General features: G+C 44.1%; 1 protein-coding gene across 1 annotated transcript in view; it reads right to left on the reverse strand.

Annotated features, from left to right (window-relative positions):
• Positions 1-1593: 1593 nt before the first annotated feature.
• Positions 1594-21865, reverse strand: part of GTF2E2 (general transcription factor IIE subunit 2) — a 40262-nt gene continuing 19990 nt past the window's right edge. Inside the window, exons 3-8 of the mRNA XM_060236966.1 lie at positions 20538-20629; positions 18561-18668; positions 17345-17527; positions 14923-15016; positions 5104-5219; positions 1594-2088 (exon numbers count right to left, since the gene is read on the reverse strand). Of these exons, the coding sequence (XP_060092949.1) occupies positions 1972-2088; positions 5104-5219; positions 14923-15016; positions 17345-17527; positions 18561-18668; positions 20538-20629 (710 nt within the window). The 3' untranslated portion in view covers positions 1594-1971. The remainder of the gene's footprint in view (positions 2089-5103; positions 5220-14922; positions 15017-17344; positions 17528-18560; positions 18669-20537; positions 20630-21865) is intronic.

Here is a 21865-nt window from a genome sequence, read left to right on the forward strand (position 1 = left end):
ATCAATAGAAAAAGAATGCTAACTTGCCTCACATTTTCTTCAGTTCATTTAAGGTTAAAAGGGATAAAAAAAATTTTTGGCAAGGCCAGGAGAAAGGTTGGCATCCCCAGGAGAACTTTTAGGAATTCTACATGGAATCCACAGTGCAGATTTAGATCAACCGCAAAGGACACAACTGGCCAAACAAACCCCACTGGGCAACAGCAGTGCCTACACACAAGACCAATGAAAGCTCCAATGATATTGATCAAAGTCTTTCGGAATCAGGGGTGTCGCACGCATTTGTTATGAGGGCCAGATCTGGCATAAAGGAGACCTTGCTGGGCAGGGCCATGTTGGGCTGGGCCATATGAGTACCTGTGTAAGATTAGATCGCAGAGATATAAACTTTATAAAGGACACAGAAAAACACAAAGATTTTTTTTAAAAAAACAAACCTTAAAATAAAACATGCTTAAAACATTAGCACTCATTTGTCTTAAAGGTGCTTTCTTTGTATTTCTTCCATGAGATACAGGGAACTATGCAAAGGCAGCTCTGGCTCTTTCCTTCCTTCTCCAGGGAACAAGCGGGGGGGGAGCCTCAGCCAATAGCAAGAAGAGAGGCTTAACTCAGTAGCTCTGCTGTGAGATTGAGAGAGCCTGACAAAGCAAGTTCTGCCTCCACCCCATCCTCCCCAAGGGAGGAGCCTCAACCAATGGAGAAAATAAGAGGTTTTGCTCTGTAGCTCCTGTGCAATTGAGCAAGCCTTGCAAAGTAAGCTGTGATGCAGAAGGAAGCAAGAGAGAGGGAGAAGGAAGCAAGCATGAGCCAGTTGCTCGGGGGCTTGATAGGAGCCCTCCAGGGGCCTGATTTGGCCTCCAGGATGCATGTTTGACATCCCTGCAGTAGAAGACGGAAAGCCTGAAATGAATCAACTGGTGTTGCCCCAGCTTAGGGCTTTGTGGAGAAATGCCATACACCCTAGAATTCACCCCTAATAATTAAGTGACTAAATTTACACTATATCCATGGTTTTGGAGCCCCTCTGCATAACTCTCAGGGGAAAGATTATAAATTCTCAGGATGAGGGGAAGAAGGGTTCCACCTTATGCTCCTGTTTGGAAGGGCACCAGCCATGAAGGACTAGACCTAGGAATTCCATCTTGTTCATATGGATAATGGGAGAAATCCCAGCACTGAGAGCAAACGTCATGCTAGACTTCTAAATACTGCAACACCATGAATTACTAACGTATCCTAATTAAACATACTTTAGGTAAGTACTAGATTTTAGCAACTAAGTGAGAACCCCAGCAACTAGGCAAAGCCTTTAAATGGCAGTGCAAATACAAAAGTGCCATCTAGCAGGAGATACTCTCAGACTTGCTGGTGGCAGCAGTTTCTACCTAATGAGGTCCAATGCACCATGGGAATAAGGGAAAGGGCTGCAACGCCAAGCAGGCAGAGAGCTGAGAAGGCCCTGGGTTTTTCCTCAACCTCCCAGGACTGGAGGGAATGGAGCTTGCAAGTCCATTCCTTCACAGGCTCGTTTCAAGAAGACGCCTTAGCAGCTCAGTCAACAGGCAAGTAAATGCACTCATGAGAAGAGAATGCTTTCCAATACGATTTTATTATAAACCTGTTGTCTTGACGTGGATAAAACAAGAATAAAGTTTTATCTGCAAGCCAACTCCAAAAGAATAGAAGAAAATACCCCTGGAAATACCCCAGTTGAAAGAATACTTAAAAGCTGAACAAAAATCTTGGCATTACGTATGAATTATCCCCAAGTACCAAAAGTCTACTGAAAGCAGACATTAGCCGGTAAAATAAGCACAGAGGTGAACAGTTGATCCTTGCTTTCAAGAGGCGCTTCTTCATGGAGGAACCTGGAGCAGGGAGAACCACATCACGTTATACACAGGACACGCTTCCGTAAGAGCTACTAGCATCTGCATTAAAGCTCACAGTTCATTCCACAGGGCTCTCTTATTTGGTAGGAACCACATCGGAGTAATCCTTCAGTACTCCAGCCAAATGGTCGTTGTGGGTCTTGAATCGCCGTTTCTTCTGAGAAGCGGGTTTCTTTCTCCTCTGAATAGGAGCCTGCAAAAGAAGGTTAAGGTAGGGTCATATTTGGGCTTTTAGAAATAAGGGTGCAAGGTTTGCCTTGCTGGATCAGGCCAAAGGCAAGAGGAGGTAGCAAGATGCTTCTGAAAGGTCACAAGCAGGGTGTGATGGGATTGGATAATCAGGCCTGTTCACACAGCCATCTGCTCCCATTCTACAGTAAAATTCAACTACTTTGGATCCAACCAACTTTTCTGTTGGGTGTAAAGAGTCCCACCCACCTTTGGTCACTATGCTGGAGCATCATGGAACCTGCATGACTGAAACCATGTGGGATAGAGGCTGAAGGTCAGGAGACTAGAATGAAGTTGAGTGACAAAAATGACTAGGTCGAAGCCAATGGGTGGCAAGCTTTTAAAGCAAGAATGTTCTACTGCAGAAAGGCTTATTTTTTAGCTGCCAATGCAAACTTATCTCTTTTCTAAAAAATGAAAATACAAGCATTTCTGGGTAGAATAAAATGCCTCAATGCATGTTTGCTTCCGTGAGTTTCCAGACTCATTTCAAAGCAAGGCTTTTCCAGAGGCAACCATAACTGTAACCCTCAAACTACACGGTGTCAATCTCTTGTGCAACATGAAAGAAACTGATTTAAGTAGACGGCAGGCATATGTGCGAGAATGAGGAGGTTGTACATCAGCACGGATCAGGGGAAGAGTCCAACAGCCTATGGGCGGGAAGGAAGAGGTGTGCGGTAGGGCTGGGCACAAAAACACGAAAATGGTGGGTTGTTGGTTTGCCCGACTTGGTGGTTCATTTTGTCCTTTTTATTTTCTGAACGAATTATGGTTCATTGGTTTGTTTGGTTCGGGAGGGTTGGAAAGCACCGGCACTCTGCAAATGTGCCTAGTGTGATGATGTCACCCGGAAGTGATGCTATTGCGCCTGGCACGTTGCAGCAGGCAAGGAGGATTCCCCCACCAATAATGACACAGATGAACCACCCAGAAAACAAGCCGCTTCATTTTGTAAGTTGTGCATTGTGCGAGTACCCGACCCGATTTGGAATGAATCACAAATAGGCTATTTTAGGCACAAATCATGATACGTACTTTGATTCATGCCCATCCCTAGTGCAGGGTACATTCAGTGCAGCCTTGGTCTGTAGTAAATACTGCAGTGCTTTCATCCAGCTCATGATGAAAAATGGCTGGTAGGTATTCCAGCGAAGACCGCATTTTAAAGAAGAGCAGGGCTTTTTTTTGTAGCAGGAACTCCTTTGCATATTAGACCACACACCCCTGATGTAGCCAATCCTTCAAGAGCTTCCAGGGCTCTTAGCACACAGCTTACTGTAAGCTCTTGGAGGATTGGCTACATCAGGGGTGTGTGGCCTAATATACAAAGGAGTTCCTGCTGCAAAAAAAGCCCTGAAGAAGGGGCTCCACTCAGGACTGTGTACATGCCTTGTTGCCCTGGAATATTATATAAACGCAACTGAGGATCTTGCTTACAACAAACGTTCTCCTCTCGGCTTTCAGTTTAAAATCAGCATAGTTCTCTGGCTTCTGCGGCTGCACAGAGAAGTTTGTAACCATATGAGTAACATCTGCAGACAGTTTAGAAATGAGAGAGAGGGTGGAGCAAAGGGAGAGTAGAGCAGAGAACATCCTCATTCCCGTAACAATGACGCTAGCTTTGTAATTGATTGCTAACAAGCTGCTAATTATGCCTTGCTATGATGGCTTCGTGTGTGGGAGGCTTACTGCTTGCCCTCTATGAGGGAGGAGGCAAACCCACAACGGTGTCGACTCAGCAACTGGCCTCCATTTATTACAGCAGCAGACTAAACTGGATGTATCTACAGCTGACAGCTGCTCTCTTTTTGAGAGTCGATACAGTGGAGTGGTTAAGAGTGTCAGACTCTAATCTGGAGAACCGGGTTTGATTCACCACTCCTCCACCTGGAGCCTGCTGGGTGACCTTGGGACAGTCACAATTCTTCCTTTCCTGCCCTGCCTATCTCACATCTCACAAGGTGCCTGTTGTGGGGAGAGGAAGGGAAGGTGATTGTAAGCTGCTTTGAGACTCCCGAGGGTAGAGAAAAATGGGGTATAAAAACCAACTCTTCTTCTTCAAAAAGCTACTAGTCCTTTAATGCCAGAAGGCTGAGAACCAAATTAGACATCAACTTGCCAAACTCAAAAGTCCTAGGTAGACTCAGACTTCTGATTCTGGAGTCCACATGTGAATAAGGAAAGAACCCTCTAAAACGGTGTGCAGAGGACTCTTTGCAGAGAAGAATCAGTGGACGGGGCAGGGAAAAGCACCCTTTTCTGTCTGCTGATTCTCTTCTGCAAATGCTTCCCGGCTCCTAACATAGGTGTTCCAAAGGATGCATGGGTTCTGCATTTCTGCTGGAACACTCAGCATGGACCAGAGAAACCCAGGTAACTCCCTGAAGGCCAAGTCTGCCTGCTTCCTCTTTCAGAAACAATATAGGAAGCGATCCTTCTCATAGGAAGGCAACATTATGGTGCAACAGCCCTAATTTTTTTAAAAAGGTCGAGCTGGGGAAGAATGAAACATGATGCTGTACTTCGGTGTGGGAGAGGCACACTGACTATTCTTCCCTCTCCGGTCTTCGAGCCTTCCCAGGGTCAAGGCAAACAGCAGCAGCAAGAGGGAGCCCACGCTTACACGGAGATTGTTTCAGAAGAGGATTCCAACTGCTACAAACATTCTCCTCGGACCCTAACCCAAACAAGCAATAGCAGTGGTAGGTGGTCTGAGGAGGGTCTGGGGAGATAGGCAAATGACTGCTTCACCAGCTACCTTGCAAGAGTGAAACTTCCCGGTACCCCGACCATGGGTTACAGGCACACTCTTTGGTTTTAAACATGCCACTGATAAAAGTTTTCCATATGTGCCTCCACATCATACAGATGACACACAATCAGTTAGTGCTCAGTTCCCTTTAACCGACTCTTCACAAAACATGGCAAGTGGAAGCGGGGAGGAGACTTGCAGAAAGCTAGCCGTTTCTCTTACTATTTTCTTTGGTCCCGCCTCTTGCATGGAAGAAATACCCTGGCGTTTCAGGTACTCTTCTATCTTCTCTTCATCCATGGAATCCACAGCAACACTTCTCCAAAGTTTCTGGAACTCTAGAAGGGCCAAACGAGAGCAATCGATTAGACTTGGTGCTCCGCAAACAATCACAAAAAACACCTTCCTAACATTCGGTGCTACGTGGCACATGCAGACAAGGGCAAATGGGGGGAAACTGAGAGGCCAGAAGACTGCCAGGGATACAATGAAAAGCAAACAGCAACACTGATTTGACAGAGAAGGTTTTACGTTGTAGAACTGAGCTGAAACATCTGTGTTGAACACCTCTGGAGCCCCATCAGAGATCTTCTGCAGCCCACCCCACTTCCAAGGGTAGCTGTTGGTTTGCAAGTCCAGGAGCACCTTAGAGACTAACAAGATTTCTAGGACATGAGCTTTTGAGAGTTTTAAGTTCCTTTTAGATAGATCCAGGTGGGCAGCTGTGTTGGTCTGAAGCAGAAGAACAAAGCAGGAATCAAGTGGCACCTTTAAAACCAACAAAGTTTTATTCAGAATGTACGCTTTCGTGTGCTAGAAGCACACGATGAAGTGTGTGCTTCTAGCACATGAAAGCTTACATTCTGAATAAAACTTTGTTGGTCTTAAAGGTGCCACTTGATTCCTGCTTTGTTAAGCTCCTTTTTGTCAGATACCCGATAGCTTTCAGTCTTGGAACCCACACCCCAAAAATCTCATTGGCCCTTAAGGTGCTACTGGATTTACATCTTAGTTACCCTTTCAGAAGGGACTCCAGATGCTTCAGAGCTTCCATTTCCCATCATCAGCACAAATCTTCACAACTCTTCATAAGGACAAAGAGTGATGGCAGGGAAACTAGAGAGCATGATAACCTCATGTACCCTCTTTTATTAGACATTCCTGGAACTACCTGGGTCAACAGCAGCCACACACACACCTCTTTAACAGCTAGTCTTCCACAGGACTCATTCTATTTTGCTACAATACTAATATGGCTACCCCACTGGATTTCAATCGGCAAGCCTGGCAGATTCTTGGTTTGTGGGTTCCCTCCATGCCCTACGTAGTTAAGATCTGTTCATGACTTCTGAACCACAAAACATAGTTGCTTCTTCTCGCAAACTAGGAATCTAATGCTGAATCCTGGCTCATAGGAAAGAGAGCAAGCTGCAGTTTCCTGGTGTGGATGGAAAACAAACTGTGGTTTGCCATGAAAAGAAGTCTTTCATTGGACTTTGTGAGCTGCCTTGAAAAAGAGTCTGTAGAAGCAACATATAACATTTTCTAAATAAACATGTGAGAGGAGGAGGATGAAATGCAAGGATCCTCCAGGATCCTGCAAGTAAATCCCTTCCTCCCCAAACCTTTTAAAACTGAAATAAAGCAGTTTTTAACCTACTGGGCACTGGTAATGAAGAGGAGGCCTGAGGCTTCAAAGAGCAGCGACAGGCAAGATAACCTGCACAGCCTGCCTCCATACATCGTTTTAAGTGCTCTGCTGGAATGCCTTTATCGTGGCTCTGACTGGTACGATCCCACTTCCCTTCATTCCACAGTCATTAAGTTAGATATGGCCTGTCAACAGGTCCAGCTCACAAGCCATAAATAAAGCGCTAAGAACATGGAGGCTGCCACGTACACCAGGCGGTTTTGATGTACTAAAAGACAATAGTCTTTGTGTGGGGTTATGCAGCCAACCCAGGGACACTTCCTAGTTTGGAAGCAGAGGTGCCAGCTGGAAAAGCTATGCACGATTTTTTTAAAACTGCTGGAATTGGATACTTCTTAGATAATTCATCTGTGTCAGTGGGTTGATTCAAAGGCTTTCTGTGGAACGCTAAGTGGCAATTCTTATTGAGATCTTGACAACATACCCATTTTAGGTTTTTACAAAGTTTCAGAACTACAGGAATTTCACATCCAATGAAGAGATTCACGGCTAAGCTAGCAGCAGCATCACCAGAGGTCCACTTTGGATGTAATACGTGCCTTTAGTGTTCCCTCCTCTTTGTCTTTGCTTTCCTGGCTCAAGCAAACTGCATGTTGCTGTTATGGACAAACTGAGTACTTCCAAACCAATACTCTGTCTCTAAGCTGTGGAGCCTTGTGAGCAAAAATTCTAATTCATGAGCTACTGGCATTAAAGTTGTGAGTGGCTGCATAAATTTGTTTGCTCTGGGGCCATTTTTCCTGAGCTGAGACAAAAATGTGTGAGCCTGAAGCTAAAAAACTGTGAGCTAGCTCACACTAACTCAGCTTAGAGGGAACACTGCTCCAAACTAGAACTGGGGACCATTATTAAAACTGTGGTTTCCAGTTCTGGTTTGCAAACAGACTCCGGATTGCACAGGCCACAGTGTGCTGGATTCAGGTATAGCAGAAATCAGAACACATACATGAAATATGCCCACAACCAGCCAAGCTATATCTAAACTGGGGCTTAATGTTGAACACAGGTGCTGCTGGTACACATCGTATGTTTTGCACAGTTAATGCTCAGAAAGTTCTCAGAACCCCATTATACAGATCTCTGGCAAAAGACTAGGGAGAAAGTGCTGTAGGCCATGATATATTAACTTGTATACTTGAGGGTGGGAACTGAATGTGCTGAGGCCCTGGCATAAATGCTTTAATTATTCGCAACTGCATTTGCCTCTATTCCTATCTGGCTTATCCCTCTCATTGTCTTCCCCACTTCAACTTCTTGAGGGGCAGGGATCTGTCTTTTTGCACATGAATGTGCCATACACTCCCAAGGTTGTATGTGCGTGCATCCATTAATGAACTAACATTTCTAAATCAGCTGCTTATTATGTGGTAGGCGTGATGCTTGTTAAATTCAGCAACCTAAAATTTGATATTTTTTTAACACCCTTGCATCAGCTTTTCAGTAGTATCAAATTATTGTTGTCTCTGCTTGAAGAACAGGGAGAAGTTTCTTTTGCCCCTTATATTCAGATGCCCAAGGAAGAAGTGACAGAGAAGAGATTAACATTTTACCAGCTCAACTGGTACGGGAAAGATTATGCAAGGAGTCCATTTCACCGAACTGTACCTGGAAAAAGGAGTATCTGGACTACTGTAAAATAGGTATAGGTGTTTACATAATCCACTTGATGGGCTGGATCCGGACTAAATGTTCCAATGGCGGAATGGAATTATCCTGCCTCCAAGCCCTCCTCCCCCGCAGCCCTGATCGCCGCAAAATGCTGCTCTCAGAGACCCTGAGAAACAACATGGGGGGGGGGGGCATCTGCAGAGAGAAGGAAGGGAACTGTCTATTTTGTCCAAATCTAATAATACGCTTCTGCCCAGGCTACTAATTGGATAGTCACAACTGGACAGCCCCTAACAATGAAGCAAAAGACCACATGACAAACACAGTAGGTAGTGGCCACTGCATTTATTTATTTCTGCCGCTTCTCCAAAAACCTCACAAAATTCCTATCACATCAATACCCAAGTATACAGTAGGACCGAACTGGTTTTGAGTCGACTGTGCAGGGGCCGGCCCTAGACTGTCTGGCATCCTAGGCAAGGCTAACTTCTGAAACACACTCCCTGCACTGATACCGTCACCGAGTCACATGGGGTGCGTGTGCCCAATTTGGTGCCCCAGGCAATTGTCTGGTTTGCCTAGTGGCGGGGCTGGCCCTGCTCCTCCTCTCTCCAGGGCAGTCTTCTTCTTTTCTTTGAAGCAATTTTATTTCACTTTTTAAAAACCCACAAATATAACCAGGGGATAAACAGGCAAAGGAAAGAAGTGATAACATCTACACAGTAAAGGGAAGGCAAGCACCATACTCTTGCTATTAGGGGCATTAAGCCAGCACATAACCCCAACAGAGAAACTGTTAGCGACCATACACTCATATATAAACCTAGTCCTGCAAGTGTACATTATAGATGGAATAAGCTCATTCCCAGCTAACTACTGCAGAATCAGGAGCCAGTTACCTATAAAGGTGCTGTTTGTATCATCACAGGAGTGAGGATTTACACCATCAGTAAGCTTTTACAAGTCTCTACTTGTTTTATAATATTTTGATTAGCATGGTTGAGAAGCATGTCAATAAATTTGCAGGCCCAACCAAGTAAGGAAGTATTATAGATGAAAAAGAGGGCAGAACGGGATGACTTCATGAACTAGAGAAATACAAACAGAATGAAATCCAGCATTGAGATGTATAAGGTCATGCAGCTGCAAAGACAGCAAATGCAACTCTTGGATCTGTTTCTTGGGACATTTCTAGTAGGGAAAGGGAAATATTTGTACTCTTATACAAGTTAATAAAAGAAGTCAAATCTGTGCACAAGTTTTTATCTTACATCTTCAGGAGAAAATGTATGATAACAGGAACTGGAACAGGACTAGAGAGCATACCTTAAGAGATTAAAGAGCTGGCGGGGGGGAGCCTGAGAACTGGTGGAAGCCCAAAAACTGACTTGTATATCTGTTCACTATGTGATCCAACAAAGTGAAGGAATATAGTTTGACTGTATAACCATAACATTCTGGAAGGGCAGCTATGTTGTTTTCACCCAAAGAGCAGAGCCCTGTGTCACAGTTTTAAAAATACCATCCCTGATCCCACACTACACCTGGGTGCTAAACTTTGCCAGTCTGTCTTTGCCTGACCCTGTTCTTCAAAGCTTTGGGTCTGGTAACAGTGTATACACTCAAACCAATGCAACTGTTATGGATACCTGCATAGCTCCCCAGCATGCCCACCATTTTGTGACTGAGTAATAAGAACATAATGGAAGCCATGTTGGATCAGGGCAATGGCCCATCCAGTCCAACACTCTGTGTCACACAGTGGCTGAAAACCAGGTGTCATCAGGAGGTCCACCAACAGGGCCAGAACTCCAGAAGCCCTCCCACTGTTGTCCCCCAAGCACCAAGAATACACAGCATCACTGCCCAGACACAGCGTTCCATCTATACCTTACAGCTAACACCCACTCTAATCCCCTCTTGAAGCTGTCTATGCCTTGTTCTGCATCTTCAGCTCTCATCTCCCCTAGTGTGTCTCTCTTCTGTCTGAGATCATTCAATGGCACGTTCATTGTCTTGAAACTTCAAACAATATTATATATGCAAGTGCTATGCATCATGGCCAGCTGTTGACTGTCAACAATTTCAAGGTGGAAATTAAGAGGTTGGCCACAAATTGTCTTAAAGGAGCCTGGGGAAAACACAGTGCTTTCCTGCAGTCATCTGCCAATACAGACACACTGTACTACAAAAATGTTTTGTTCTAATTCTGGATTTACAGTGCCTCCAATAGGAGGGAAAATAATACCATGATCAGGAAAGAAGTATATTATTATTACTTTTAAAAAGCACTTTTCTGGGGTGGGGAGGGGAGATTGTTTGGCCTACAAACAGCCAACAAACATTGCAACCAAGGTCAATGGAGAGCCACAATTCCTGACTTAAAAAAAAAAACACATCCAAAGATGTTCTGTCAAAGACAGCATCAGAACAAGAAGCACAAAGGGCAACTCACATTTCGTGGGCTTCCACGTGCCTCAACAGCACAGCAATGCCCTTTAAGGCCTGAATGTTTTCTCAAAGAGAACATAAGAGAGGCCATGTTGGATCAGGCCTATGGCCCATCCAAAAAACCCAGGTGCCATCAGGAGGTCCACTAGTGGAGTCAGAACACTGTCCCCCCAAGCACCAAGAACACAGAGCATCGCTGTCCCAGACACAGAGTTCTATCTATACCCTGTGGCTAAAAGCCATTGATGGACCTCTGCCCCATATTTTTATCCAATCCTCTCTTGAAGCCATCTATGCTTTTGAGAGCCAGTTTGGTATAGTGGTTAAGTATGTGGACTCTTATCTGGGAGAACCGGGTTTGATTCCCCACTCCTCCACTTGCAGCTGCTGGAATGGCCTTGGGTTAGCCATAGCTCTTGCAAGAGTTGTCCTTGAAAGGGCAGCTTCTGTGAGAGCCCTCTCAGCCCCGCCCACCTCACAGGGTGTCTGTTGTGGGGGGAAGATGATAAAGGAGATTGTAAATCACTCTGAAACTCTGATTCAGAAAGAAGGGTGGGGTATAAATCTGCAGCCTTCTTCTTCTATAGGCAGGGGATGAGGGGAATTTTGGGGGCACAAAGTGGCCCTTGCTAATCGATATAAGGACCTAAGAGGCTGCAGAGATTCTGTACCAACACTGTGGAGTTAATAATGCCAACAGTGGGTACACTCTTGTCTTAAAAAAAATATTGCTCTTCCACTGCTTCAATCACATTGCAGGTTTCTGTAAGGCGTCAAACAGAGAAAACGGAAACTGTGTTCCCAGCAGCATGACCAGCAATGATGTAATGCAGGTGGTACTACCTACTGGACAATGCGTATACCATCCCTGGTGATTACTAACAATCCTGATCCCTCTCTTCCTCCCTGGAATGTTTTTAGAAACTCTTCTCAAGAAACGCAAAGGTATACTGACTACTATGTATTAAAAAACACAAAGGTATAGCCACTACTATGCATTAAAGGGGGGGTGGTATGTGGTCTTATATAAGACAGAAAGAATATAAGGCTGCTGAATTAGATTTCATTTCCAAATCTGACATATATCTGTTTTCTTATGGCGATAAGGAAATCCTGCCTTGGCAAATATGTTGTAAGCCGCCCTGAGCCACTCGGTGGGAAGGGCGGGATATAAATCCCAGATAAATAAATAAATAAATAAATAAAATAAAGGATTTTCAATCAATAAAGGATTTTCAAGGACCCAGGGCTTTTATTGTAGCAGAAACTCTTTTGCATATTAAGCCACACACCCCTAATGTAGCCAATCCTCCTAGAGATTACAGGGCTCTTCTTACAAGGCCTACTGTAAGCTCTTGGAGGATTGGCTACATCAGAACATGTGGCCTAATATGCAAAGAAGCTCCTGGTACAAAAAAGGTCCTGCGAGGACCTCTGAAGGGGATGCTGTGACTCAGTGGTAAAGTAGATGTTTGGCGTGCAGAAGGTCCTGCATTCAATCACTGGCGTCTCCAGTTAAGAGGATCTGGTAGTAATGGAGGTGAAAGACCTCTGCCAGAGACCCCTGGAGAGCTGCTGTCAGTCTCAGCTCGATGGGCTGACTCAGCAGAAGGCAGCTTCACACGTTTCAATTTCTGCTCTGCTTGTAAGCAGGTGGGCATTTAGGGGCGGGGAACTTTCTGCCTCTGGAACTGAAGTTAATCAGGGAGAGAAAGCACTTCCAGAGGAACTGGGTCCTCTCCCTAGATCCCCATCCTGGATTCTTCTTTGTTATATGTAGTGAGAATACATAGTGATGAGCTACCTGCTCAAGAAGACATTTCTCATGGACTTCTACAAATCTCAGCTGCTGGCAGAAGTCAAGGCCAGGGCTAAACCAACACAGCACATCTTCTCTGTGTCCTGTCACTGGTGCTGCTGAAGCACCTCACAGGAACGCAGGAGGGCTGTGTGGGTGCAGCTCTCCGAAACCTTCTGAGCAGGAGGAGAGGCAACATCTTCATTTCCTCACTGGCTACAAACATTCCTGAAAGGGCAGATCAGCCTGCCTACAAATATGAGATTACGCTGCCACCTACAGATCGAATTGAAGTCATCTACTTTCCTCACCTCACAAACTGACACAGTGTAAAATGCTTTCGCTTTATTCATCTGACATTTGTGAGAGTTAACACTGTGCGAAGGCTTCAAGCTATTAATTCCCAGCATAGGAAATAAGACATTATTGAAACCAGTGTTGCAAACTAAAGACAAGGGGTGACACTACTCATTTGAGACACTTCTGAAATGTAATATGGTAGTCTGTTGTACACTACCATGTACATACTGAAGAAAAATTACTGTGTGCAGCTTATTAACTGCATGTAAATGTAATGCCAGTGTATGCAGAAGACACCTTTAGGGGAAACAAAAACTTATTGGGGATGGGGAATCATCCTTCCGCCTTGGTCTGCAGACTTCCAGCTCCTGATGCCACTTGCAGAATTTCCATTCCAGATGTTGCCTGGCAGTGTAGTATTCTTCCCCAACTGCTGCTCTACAACCTTCTTTTTTCTTTTGTGACAACTGAAACATGCTTAACAGGTCTCAGGGATGCCAAGAATGGACCAGATGCCAGTCTGAGTTTTGTAACCACAGGGGCATGAGTAATGAATATCTCTGGATTTAAGCTGATTATACTATGATATTAGATTGTTTAAGAGTTAAAGATTTGTAAATTGCTTTTGATTCCTAGATTTGTAAACCACTTTGAGTCCTGTGATCCTGGAGAAAACAAGGACTTCTATATTTTAAATGATTAAATATGCCTTAAGTTGCGGGAACTTCCTCCAGCCTATGAAGCCTTCCCCCAACCTGTGGCTCTTCCTTTATCTTTAATTTTTTTTCTAAAGGAGAGGGTTTATGGGTAAGAAGACTGCAGATTTATACCCCGCCCCTCTCTCTGAATCAGAGCAGCTTACAGTCTCCTTTATCTTTTCCCCCCACAACATGACACCCTGTGAGGTAGGTGGGGCTGAGAGAGCTCTCCCAGATGCTGCCCTTTCAAGGACAACTCTGCCAGAGCTATGGCTGACCCAAGGCCATTCCAGCAGCTGCAAGTGGAGGAGTGGGGAATCAAACCTGGTTCTCCCAGATAAGTGTCTGCGCACTTAACCACTACACCAAACTGGCTCGCTGAAACTAAGCTTTCCTATATTTAGTAATCAAACATCACATAAAGGCTTCTTCCCCCAAAGTCATAAACATTATTATTTTATTTATCTGGAGAATCTGTATTCTGTTGCTCCAAAAACCCGCATGAGGCAGCTTAAATTAAAACAAAACAACAATGAGCCAATAAAACAATAAAAACAGGCCAATAAAAACACTCCAGGACATGAAAGCAGGATAAAACAAACGCAGGCTAAAATGATACTGATAAGCAGTCCTCAAGCTTGGAGCAGATCATAGAACAACTAAAAGAGATTAAAACTCTTAGTTAAAAGCTTGGAGTTGTTCAAGCAGGCCTTCGATGCTTGATGGAAAGATGGCTGCCACCGGACATCACACAAAATGCCGGTGATCACTGTTTGGAATTTTAATGCCGCTTATAATGTATGGATTCAGCACTATATAATGGTTTTTAAAAATTGTAATATGTTTTTAAACTGTGAATTGTAAATTATGGTTTTATATATTTTATTAGTTTAACTGTGTAAATGATACTGTGAGCCACCCTGAGTCCGCTTGCGGAGAGGGCGGGATATAAGTCAAATGTAATAAATAAATAAATAAATTGGAGAAAGAGAAATATTTTGGCCTGGCCTCTAATGGAAAATAAGGTAGGTGCCAGGCGAGGCTCAAAGGGGAGTGGACATGCCACTGCTGAAAAAGTGGGCTCAACTGCACGGAAAGAACAGGCACTTGAAAACTGGTGATAAAGTTGCAGGAAATTAATTTTTCATTCTGCCATTCCATGCAAGTAACACGAATGGATGAAAGGAGACCGTTGCAAGCCTCTCTGGGTCCCACTGGGGAGAAAGGCGGGGTATAAATGAAATAAATAAAATGTTAACACATCACCACAAAGGCTTTGTAGCTGACATTTGGCTTTGCCACTGCCCGGCAAACAGAACTTGGTGTTCAAGGGCTCCAGAGATTAAATGTCAGTATACAGATTTTAACTGCACAATATCAAACAAACCAACAGACGGAACATAAATGGCAATTAAACACTATTCTGTTGGGTCTTTGGCAATATTTATCATCACAGCTGCAACGAGAAAACTAACCTTCGTCCACTGTAAACTGACAGCTCTTGTCATTGTAGAAAAGAATTTTCTTTTTATCAGGACGCGTAACAAAGATAATCTGGTCCCCCAAAGCCTCAAATACAAACACACAAATACAAAAGTGCTTAAATACGGTTAACACCAGTGCTTTGAAATTCTCTACAAGGGAGCTTCTTTGGGGAGGCAGCTTGTGAGGCTCAGTATCAGAATCACTTTGCAAATCAAAATGAGATCAAGGCCTCAGCTTCATTTGCATATGTCTGTTGTGCAGTGTAAGCTGCAATTGAAGCTGCAATCTCTTGCTCTGAGGCTGCAGCCACTGGCTATAGGAAGGATGACTACCGAAAGACTGCATTTCCTGTCTCCCAGCAAATCCCCACACCAGGACTCTTAGGTGCTGGAAGTCTACTTCTCCTACCCTTCCAGAACCAGATTGTTATGGCTGACAACTGCTGTAGAAGTCAGGGGAAGGGCTACATAGCTCTATTCATCAGAACATAAGCATGCACAATAATTACAAATTGCTGCCAGAAAGCTTGCCCAAGAGCAGGGGTGGTCAAACTTGCTTAATGTAAGAGCCACATAGAATAAACATCAGATGCCTGAGAGCCACAAGACATGAACATCAGGTATTTGAGAGAAGGAAGGAAGGAAGGAAGGAAGGAAGGAAGGAAGGAAGGAAGGAAGGAAGGAAGGAAGGAAGGAAGGAAGGAAGGAAGGAAGGAAGGAAGGAAGGAAGGAAGGAAGGAAGGAAGGAAGGAAGGAAGGAAAGGAAAGGAGGGGAGGGAAGAAGGGGAGGGAAGAAGGGGAGGGAAGAAGGGGAGGGAAGAAGGGGAGGGAAGAAAACATCTTTAAATGCATTCTCCAAGCCACAGACTGGCTTGGCAAAGTGATTTAAATAGACAAATGCCTTCTCCAAGCCAAACAACAGGGCAGTGGGGGCTTCGAGAGCTACACAACATGTGTGAAAGAGCCACATGTGGCTCCCAAGCTGCAGTTTGGCCACCTCTGCCCTAGGGCAATCACTTTTGGGAGGTGCTTAAATTGAACATAAAAATTTAGTCGCTTTGAATCTTCTCACCTCTTTCCTTCTTATTATAAAAACATAGAATATTGTGTAGGCTACTCAGAGGCTTTGTCTGGAGTGGGATCTCAATTTAATAACTCATATTCAAATTCTCTCTCTCCTTCTTGGTAACTGAACTGCTTTTGTGAACAATGAAGCATATGCTACACCTTTGGCACTGCTCTGAAAATACCAGTGTAATCCTAGAATAGGGCTGCCAACGCGCCTGGAGACAAAAAGCCCTATCCTTTTAATAGAGGTTTAATAGGATGGCAGCCCCGTAGCGCAGAGGGTAAAGCTGCAGTACTGCAGTCCTAAATTCTGCTCGCGACCTGAGATCGATCCTAGTGGAAGCTGGGTTCCAGTAGTCGCCTTAAGGTTGACTCACCCTTCCATCCTTCCAAGGTCAGTAAAATGAGTACCCAGCTTGCTGGGGGGACGGGGGAGTGTAGATGACTGGGAAAGGCAATAGCAAACCACCCAGTAAAAAGTCTGCCATGAAAACGTTGTGATGAGACATCACCCCAAAGTTGAAAAACAACTGGTGCTTGCAAAGGGGACTACCTTTACCTTTTTAATGAGATGTTATTTACTGTCATGCCATGAACACATGAGGCTGCTTTCTACTGAATCAGACCACTGGCTCATCACTGTCAGTATTGTCTACTAAGACTAGTAGAGTCTCTCCAGGGTCACAGACAGAAGTCTTTCACATTATCTACTGCCTGATCCTTTTAACTGGAAATGTCAGGAATTGAACCTGGGGCCTTCTGAATACCAAGCAGATTATCCACTGAGCTGTGGTCCCTCCCCAAAGATTTAGTCTCTCATTTCCACAAATCAAATCCCTATTAAAAGCCCAACTGGCAACCCTATCCTAGAACTGTGACTTCAGAATACAAATCCCTTCTCATTCCATCTCACCGTTTGATCCCCATTTATAAAAAAAAGAACCGCTTACAGATCTTTCTACATGAAGAAGCTAGAATGAATAATAATGAAGATTCAGTGGGGCACATGCCCTTGGATAGATGCCCTTGTGGCAGTTGTGTGTGTAGGACCAAACTGGTTTTAACCTTTCAAGTTGAAAAAAGTTGGGGACTTCCATTTCCAGAGTGTTTTCACAGCTCCAGAACAGCTAAGAGAACAGCTTTAGGGCTTTTAGTAGGGCCGCTTCAAAGAGCTTATCACTGAGAAACACTGCAATACCTTCATGGATGGATATGTAAAAGCTTCTCTGGATTGCAGAGGCTAATTTGATTACTAAATTAGTTTGTAAATGACTGGCAAGTTTGCTATGGTACTAGTAGCAAGGACAAAACATACCCACTACATGAAGCTGCCACATTTGCTTACCTTGATGGCTTTCTGTGCATTAGGCAATCCTTCCTCGATATCTTCTAAGAGTATTCCTCCCAGCCCTCGCTGGTCATGCTTATCTAAAAGCCTGAGCAGGGCCTTCTTATCTTTCAAATTGTACTTAGGCTTGAAAGCGTATTTCCCGTCTATAACGTCTATTTTGGGATTGCTGACAAGTGCCTGAAATGCAAAACACAAATTTGAAAGCTTCTAGAGGAATGTGTATTCGCCATGGCTATGTCTGGCAGCAATTCCCTGGCTGTGCACTAGAGTACACTACTGTATCATGAGAGAACTGCAAAAGTGACAGAGGAAAAAAACAGCTCTAAGTCTGCAGCGGGAGCTGCCCACTGCATGCCTGTGTAAGTCAAAGAAATGAGCTCTGACTCATGAACACTTGTGCTGGAATTACTTTAAGGTCTGTTGTAACCCGCCCTGAGCCTGCTTGCAGGGGACGGAGGGCTAGAAGCCTAATAAAATAAAGGTATTGATGGAGTCCTGTTTCATTTCTTTCCAATCAGCCTTCCCTGAGGTTGCGCGATTCTGTGATGCCTCAGCATTAGGCAGAATTAGAGCATTTGGTTGCTCAAAACACAGCAGATTTATCTGCACTCAGAGGAAGTTGCCTGTTGTGTTTCTGTATGACTTAACAGAGCAATTCCCTGTGACTCATAGAACAATGCATAAGGTCATTTTTTCTGGGACTATGCACCACTGTGGATAGACCTGAGTAAGATTCTGAATAGACTTGCTTAGGATGGCATTTTTAGTGCCTTAGATGCACTTCTTTCCCATCATGCAGAAAGCAATGATTCTGCATGGGGGTTGAAGAATATAAAGGAAGGGAATAGATCAATTTAGGCTCCAAAAACCCTAAACCAAAGAAACCCAAAAACGAACAAAATAATGAGCACTGCTTCCACCCTTCCATTAAAATAGTCAATTCTATTACAGCCTGCGCAAATGTACATCTTAATAGAATTCTAAGAGTCGACCTTTGTCAAAATTTGAGCATTTTGACTAGTTATTAAAACACTATCAATGCAACTTTTACATCAACAACTTCAAGCACTTCTATTTTAAGGCAAAACAAGCTCACATATTAAAAGTTATACAAAAGCCAGGCAAGCTATCACTTAACAGAAACAGTTAACACGGTACATGCTTAGGTGAACCACTCTTATAATGCAAGCCTGGAAGCAACTGCTGTTACCTCGCTCATCAGCCATTGCTTCTGCTTCAGTCCAATGTCTAAATGTTGTGTTTCATCCAATATCTCTTCTAGAGTTAACGGGTGCGTGTCCCCACGCTGATGGCGTGTCTGGGGAAAGAAAGGGTCACCATTACAATCCTTTCTTTAATAAATGGTAATGTACAACCAATATGGTGAACCTATGCACTAGAAAGACACGTGCCAAAATAATTTCAGTTAAAAATGTGAAACACAATGTTAAGAACTTCAATCCTATTAACTTAGCACTTTCTCTTACCATATGTATGTCAGAGGGCAAGCCAATGTGATGTCACTACCCCAACACTGCAGCAAAACTGCTCTGCTATTTCAGGAAGGGCTCCAGTCTTTTCTTGCTTATCCTTACAACGAAGGAAGCCAATACCTAGTTAAGTGAGCAAGGGAAAGAAAAGGCCATAGGCCATGGCCACTTTCTAGGGCTTTAACTACAGGCCCATCTGCCTTTTCCCAGGGCATTTTATAGCAGGAACTTCTCTGCATATTAGGCCACAAACCCCAATGTAGCCAATTCTCCTGGAGCTTACAGTAGGCCCTATAAGCTCTTGGAGGATTGGCTACATCAGGGGTGTGTGGCCTAATATGCAAAGGAGTTCCTGCTATTAAAAAAAGCCCTGCGTTCTCTCCCTCTCCAACATAGTTCTTAGCTATTGCAGAATTGTGATGTCACCACACCAGACAAGACAGGGCTTTCTGACAACACACTGGACCACCCACTTTGACTTCACTCTTTCTGTTTTCAGTGGCAGGTCTCCCCTGCTTGGTCCACTAATTATTGCACAGTCAGGATTCTGATTGGGTCAGTAGAACCCGTCAACCCAAGCACATCGGTACATTCTGATTAATAATACCCTTGATGCAAATTAAGACTCAAGGTCAGAGACTACCAAAGATAATCCTGTTATACACTATAAACAGTAAGGGGAAAGAAAAACAACAGAGTGCATAAACACTACGTGTTATTGACAGAAGACTACAGAATCTTCTCAGTTTGTGATATAAATATTAAAGGCGAATGCGTAAGGAGGGGAAGATGTGAAAGTCTCCCTGCAATGTCCTACATTTGCACAGGGCTGATAAATTCTTGGCATCACCCCCTGCGAGCCACTCTAAATTGATTCTCTTGTACTTACTGCAGTTTGTTTATTCAAAGGCAAAGTGTTTTTAACTCAAGGATTAATTGGCTGGAGGTCTACAAAGAAAACAACATATTTTCATTTCAGCTGTTGTTTCTACACCAGGCGTCAGATGCCTTAGGACTCTAACCATCAAAGGAAACTGATGACTGAAAGGAGGGCGATCCACCCTTTAAGAGGGCAGTCGGAAGCGGCCAAGCCGATTCTTGTGTGTTGTCGGGCATGATCAGATGTTGCATGCTTAATTCAAAAGACTCTGAAGCAGAATTAATTGAAACCCTACTCCCATCTTCCATGTTGAAGGATTAAGCAGGAAAATAATAGACCTCGGTGGCAGCAGAACAACATACGCCCTCCAGTCAGTGAAGCCAAGCTTAAAAGGCATGCCAGTGGAGGGGGGGGGGAGCATTTCTTTCCTTGTCACTGACACAATGGGCGTTTTCGCACTCATGTTCAGCCGGCGCGACCCCCCTCTTCACCGCGCAGGATCTGCGTGGATTTCGCACTAAATGCCGCGGAGCAGCCGGAAGAGCCGGAAACTCCCGTCGCAAAAGCCGCGCAAACGGAAACTGCTTTTTGGCAGTTTACGTTTGAGCGGCTTTTGCGCCGGGAGTTTCCGACGCAAAAGGCTGCTCCGCGGCATTTAGTGCGAAATCTGCGCAGATCCTGCACGGTGAAGAGGGGGGTCGCGCCGGCTGAAGGTGAGTGCAAAAACGCCCAATGTAAATATTGCTACCAAATTAAGACGATTGTATTGCAGCAGGAATTAAGGATGCTTTTTCTAAAACAACAAAAACGAGTATACCTTCATGTAATTCACTATCTTTGCAAGGACTCCAAACTTGTATCCAGAGCCTCCAGAAAGGGCCTTCAAGTTAAAAGATCCGTTGCTGTGATCTGGAAAAAAACAAAACCAAACTTCTGCTTCCGCATCCAACACAGGAGATTTAGATATCTGTTACCATAACCACAGGGGGGAAAACAACTAACAGTGTCTATTCAGGCTTCACAAACATTTTGAGGTGCTATGGTCTTCCTTAGAAACATCTGTTTACATACAGAGAATCTCAGATTCAAAGCGCTATCAGCTAACAAAGGAGCAATCTTAAAATAATGGCACTGTGAGACACTGTTGGAGAAGAGTGTTTATTTACAAAGAGTAAAAGTCACACTTGGAGCTTTGCAAAATCTTGCAGCCTTGGTGATAATGAGCTAATCTAGATTCTTAGAACTTTGATTTCAGAGTCTTAGGCCTTCCGCAAAGGATGAATGGCATTTCCTTGACCATAAAACAGCTTCCCCAAAGTGCATCCACCCACAATGCAATGAGCTTGAAAAAGTCTCTCCATTAAACTGCCTCATGGGTGTGACCAGCTGAGAAAACTGGGTGGGAAAGGCCTATGCAACTGGTCCCACTGACATAATGGCTTATTTCTCACCAGCATTTTGCAAATGCATTTGAGAAGAACTAGAGACAACACAAAAGATTCAGCCACCTAATGACTCAGGTCTTATTCCTTGGAATTATGTGCTGCTCTGACAAGAAACTGTGATTCCAAGAGCCTCCTAATTTCTCTAGCAATTTGTGAGAGCTGGCATCCCTTCAGTGGCTTGTCATTAGTCCATTAGCTCAGTGACACTAGGCAATGTGGAACTTAAACTGTGTGCACATTACAAGCGATTGTTATTCGCCTACACAAAAACCATGTAAAGCCATTTCTTAAGATCAATTAAAGTAACATAAAGCAGCATGCAAGATGTGAAGTTATCAAAAACTCTTCATCAGGCTGGATGGTTAAAAGGAAAGCAGGTGGTGGTGGGGGGCGGTTCAGAACCTTGATATTAAAGTCCCTTGTCTGCATCCTATGTAGAGTGCGTTACAGATATGCATGACGCTAGTAACAGACCTCTTCTTCAGAGACACAACTGCCACATGCAACTAACTTCTTGCTATGGGTTCTAGTCAGCAAAAACAATAACTGAAAACACAATTCATACACTCTTGTCTACATTCATATACCAGAACAGACTGTTACTCACACAGTCTCACCAGATGTGTATCATGAATAGGCCATGAAAACTGACACCAAATCATGCAACAAACACAACTAGAGAAAATGCCTTGGGAAGAGG

Source organism: Heteronotia binoei, chromosome 4 (genome assembly GCF_032191835.1).
Source record: "Heteronotia binoei isolate CCM8104 ecotype False Entrance Well chromosome 4, APGP_CSIRO_Hbin_v1, whole genome shotgun sequence".
In the NCBI taxonomy this organism is placed as follows: domain Eukaryota; kingdom Metazoa; phylum Chordata; class Lepidosauria; order Squamata; family Gekkonidae; genus Heteronotia; species Heteronotia binoei.